A 5,115-nucleotide genomic window follows, 5' to 3' on the forward strand; every position below is an offset into this window, starting at 1 on the left:
GTGCGCATCGGATCTGCGTCGGGTGGTCGGACCTGCTGCACGTCCGACCACCCGACTTGGGACCTAGTGGGGCGGGGCGGCGCGGCGGTGGAGGGAGCAGGGGGGGCTGGGGACGCTGCGGGGGACACAGGCGGCATAGAGCCGGGCAGGGGGAGCCGGCCGGGAGCTGTCAGTAATGAATAAAAAAAAAAAAGCCCATACAATGAATGGGCGGCCTGTGATTGGCTGAGCGCTCTCTCAGCCAGTCAGCAATTGGCTGAGAGAGCGCTCAGCAGCCAATCACAGGCTGCCCATTCATTGTATGGGCTTTTTTTTTTTATTCATTACTGACAGCTCCCGGCCGGCTCCCCCTGCCCGGCTCTTTGCCGCCTGTGTCCCCCGCAGCGTCCCCAGCCCCCCCTGCTCCCTCTACCGCCTCGCACAGACGCTGTCCCCCGCAGCGTCCCCAGCCCCCCCTGCTGCCTCTACCGCCTAGCACCGACGCTGTCCCCCGCAGCGTCCCCAGCAGCGGGGGACACAGACGTGTCCCCCGCCACCCTGCTCCCACCAGCTCCCACCTCTGTAGCCCCCCCCCCCCCCCCCCGGGTTTTTTACATGTGATAAATCGAGACGATTTATCACATGTAAAAAATGGCACATCAAGTGCCAATCTAATCAAGCTCCCCCGGGGAGCAGCCGGGGAAGCTCAGGGGGAAGTCGGGGGCGACTTGTCCTAAGGACAAGTCGCCCTAGTGTATGGGGGCCTTAAGTTTGTTTATTTCCGAGTGCCGCCGATACCACAGAGAAGCTTGCATACTGGCAGTGTTGTACTGCCAGTGGAGGGCACCGGCTTATTACCTTTGCACCTTTTACCTGTACCGTTTGGAGTGCCGCCCCCCGGGACACATATTAATTACACAGGGTCTGTGGCAGTTTAAAACCAGGTGAATGTCAGCTACAGAACCTGTGTAATTAATATGTGTCCTGGATAAAAGGGATGAGTTGGTCACCCTAATATATATATATATATATATATATATATATATATATATATATATATATATATATATGACAGAGGGGGGTGTATATATGATACAGAGGGGGTGTATATATGATACTGAGGGGGTGTATATATGATACTGAGGGGGGTGTATATATGATACTGGGGGTTTTATATATGATAGGGGTGTATATATGATACAGAGGGGGTGTATATATGATACTGAGGGGGTGTATATATGATACTGAGGGGGTGTATATATGATACAGAGGGGGTGTATATATGATACAGGAGGGGGTGTATATATGATACTGAGGGGGTGTATATATGATACAGAGGGGGTGTATATATGATACAGAGGGGTGTATATATGATACAGAGGGGGTGTATATATGATAGGGGTGTATATATGATAGGGGTGTATATATGATACAGAGTGGTGTATATATGATACTGAGGGGGTGTATATATGATACTGAGGGGGTGTATATATGATACTGAGGGGGTGTATATATGATACTGAGGGGGTGTATATATGATACAGAGGGGGGGTGTATATATGACACTGAGGGGGTGTATATAGGATACAGAGGGGGTGTATATATGATACTGAGGGGGTGTATATATGATACAGAGGGGGTGTATATATGATACAGAGGGGGTGTATATATGATACAGAGGGGGTGTATATATGATACAGAGGGGGTGTATATATGATACTGAGGGGGTGTATATATGATACTGAGGGGGTGTATATATGATACAGAGGGGGTGTGTATATATGATACAGAGGGGTGTATATATGATACAGAGGGGGTGTATATATGATACTGAGGGTGTATATATGATACAGAGGGGGTGTATATATGATACTGAGGGGGTGTATATATGATACTGAGGGTGTATATATGATACAGAGGGGGTTGTATATATGATACTGAGGGGGTGTATATATGATACTGAGGGGGTGTATATATGATACTGAGGGGGTGTATATATGATACTGAGGGGGTGTATATATGATACTGAGGGGGTGTATATATGATACTGAGGGGGTGTATATATGATACAGAGGGGGTGTATATATGATACAGAGGGGGTGTATATATGATACAGAGGGGGTGTATATATGATACTGAGGGGGTGTATATATGATACTGAGGGGGTGTATATATGATACTGAGGGGGTGTATATATGATACTGAGGGTGTATATATGATACAGAGGGGGTGTATATATGATACTGAGGGGGTGTATATATGATACTGAGGGGGTGTATATATGATACAGAGGGGGTGTATATATGATACTGAGGGGGTGTATATATGATAGGGGTGTATATATGATACTGAGGGGGTGTATATATGATACTGAGGGGTGTATATATGATACAGAGGGGGTGTATTTATGATACAGAGGGGGTGTATATATGATACTCAGGGGTGTATATATGATACTGAGGGTGTATATATGATACTGAGGGGGTGTATATATGATACTGAGGGGGTGTATATATGATACTGAGGGGGTGTATATATGATACTGAGGGTGTGTATATATGATACAGAGGGGGGTGTATATATGATACTGAGGGGGTATATATATGATACAGAGGGGGTGTATATATGACACTGAGGGGGTGTATATATGATACTGAGGGTGTATATATGATACTGAGGGGGTGTATATATGACACTGAGGGGGTGTATATATGATACAGAGGGGTGTATATATGATACTGAGGGGGTGTATATATGATACTGAGGGGGTGTATATATGATACTGAGGGGGTGTATATATGATAGGGGTGTATATATGATACTGAGGGTGTGTATATATGATACTGAGGCTGTGTATATATGATACAGAGGGGGTGTATATATGATACAGTCGGGGGTGTATATATGATACAGTCGGGGGTGTATATATGATACAGTCGGGGGTGTATATATGATACAGTCGGGGGTGTATATATGATACAGTCGGGGGTGTATATATGATACAGTCGGGGGTGTATATATGATACAGTCGGGGGTGTATATATGACACTGAGGGGGTGTATATATGACACTGAGGGGGTGTATATATATATGATATTGAGGGGTCTATATATGATACAGAGGGGGTGTATATATGATACTGAGGGGGGTGTATATATGATACAGAGGGGGTGTATATATGATAGGGGTGTATATATGATACAGAGGGGGTGTATATATGATACTGAGGGGGTGTATATATGACACTGAGGGGGTGTGTATATGACACTGAGGGGGTGTATATATGATACAGAGGGGGTGTATATATGATACTGAGGGGGTGTATATATGATACTGAGGGGATGTATATATGATACTGAGGGGTGTATATATGATACAGAGGGGGTGTATATATGATACTGAGGGGGGTGTATATATGATACTGAGGGGGTGTATATATGATACTGAGGGGGGTGTATATATGATACTGAGGGGGGTATATATGATACAGAGGGGGTGTATATATGATACTGAGGGTGTGTATATATGATACTGAGGGTGTATATATGATACTGAGGGGGGTGTATATATGATACTGAGGGGGGTGTATATATGATACAGAGGGGGTGTATATATGATACAGAGGGGGTGTATATATGATACTGAGGGGGGTGTATATATGATACTGAGGGGGTGTATATATGATACTGAGGGGGTATATATGGTACAGGGGGTATATATGACACGAGGAGGTGGGGGGGGGATACATATAAATTACAATATACCACAGAAGCCGCCATTTTCTCCGGGCAGCGGCAGCAGCAGCAGGGGGAGGAGCCGCCATTTTCTCCGGGCAGCGGCAGCAGCAGCAGGGGGAGGAGCCGCCGAAGCTCCAAGGAGATGTCGGGGTGCGCGCACAAGCACGAGGTCGGGGCGCGCTCCTGGGCGGGGCGGTTGAGTGACGTCACGCGGCAGCTCCATAAATTGCCGGAGGAAGCGGCAGGAACAGGTCAGACTGCTGCAGAACACGGGTCCCGGGAAAGGCGGAGATCCACACCGACAGCATGGGATACGGGTGAGCCACCGGCGAGGGATCGGGAATGGGGAGGGGCTGGGTAATGTCAGGTGTATGGGGGGGATCGGGAATGGGGAGGGACTGGGTAATGTCAGGTGTATGGGGGGGATCTGGGTGGTAGAGGGACTGGGTAATGTCAGGTGTATGGGGGGGGATCAGGGTGGTACAGGGACTGGGTAATGTCAGGTGTATGGGGGGGATCAGGGTGGTACAGGGACTGGGTAATGTCAGGTGTATGGGGGGGGATCAGGGTGGTACAGGGACTGGGTAATGTCAGGTGTATGGGGGGATCAGGGGTGGTACAGGGACTGGGTAATGTGAGGTGTATGGGGGGGATCAGGGTGGTAGAGGGACTGGGTAATGTCAGGTGTATGGGGGGGATCATGGTGGTACAGGGACTGGGTAATGTCAGGTGTATGGGGGGGGGATCAGGGTGGTACAGGGACTGGGTAATGTCAGGTGTATGGGGGGGATCAGGGTGGTACAGGGACTGGGTAATGTCAGGTGTATGGGGGGGGATCAGGGTGGTACAGGGACTGGGTAATGTCAGGTGTATGGGGGGGGATCAGGGTGGTACAGGGACTGGGTAGTGTCAGGTGTATGGGGGGGGGGATCAGGGTGGTACAGGGACTGGGTAATGTCAGGTGTATGGGGGGGGATCAGGGTGGTACAGGGACTGGGTAATGTCAGGTGTATGGGGGGATCAGGGTGGTACAGGGACTGGGTAATGCAGGGGGGGTCAGGGTGATATAGCGACTGGGTAATGCAGGGGGGGGGGGGTCAGGGTGATATAGCGACTGGGTAATGCAGGGGGGGGGGTCAGGGTGATATAGCGACTGGGTAATGCAGGGGGGGTCAGGGTGATATAGCGACTGGGTAATGCAGGGGGGGTCAGGGTGATATAGCGACTGGGTAATGCAGGGGGGGGGGGGGGGGTCAGGGTGATATAGCGACTGGGTAATGCAGGGGGGGGGGGGTCAGGGTGATATAGCAACTGGGTAATGCAGGGGGGGGTCAGGGTGATATAGCGACTGGGTAATGCAGGGGGGGGGGGTCAGGGTGATATAGCGACTGGGTAATGA

The 5,115-nt window shown here is 49.5% G+C and overlaps 1 protein-coding gene across 1 annotated transcript in view; it reads left to right on the forward strand.

Moving 5' to 3' along the window:
• The first annotated feature begins 3,858 nt into the window (after nt 1-3,858).
• The window catches only part of CD2 (CD2 molecule), a 24,122-nt gene continuing 22,865 nt past the window's right edge, over nt 3,859-5,115 (forward strand). Inside the window, exon 1 of the mRNA XM_083168881.1 lies at nt 3,859-3,967. Coding sequence (XP_083025007.1) covers nt 3,859-3,967 — 109 coding nt within the window. The remainder of the gene's footprint in view (nt 3,968-5,115) is intronic.

Source organism: Crinia signifera, chromosome 2, assembly GCF_055691185.1.
Source record: "Crinia signifera chromosome 2, ASM5569118v1, whole genome shotgun sequence".
NCBI lineage: Eukaryota > Metazoa > Chordata > Amphibia > Anura > Myobatrachidae > Crinia > Crinia signifera.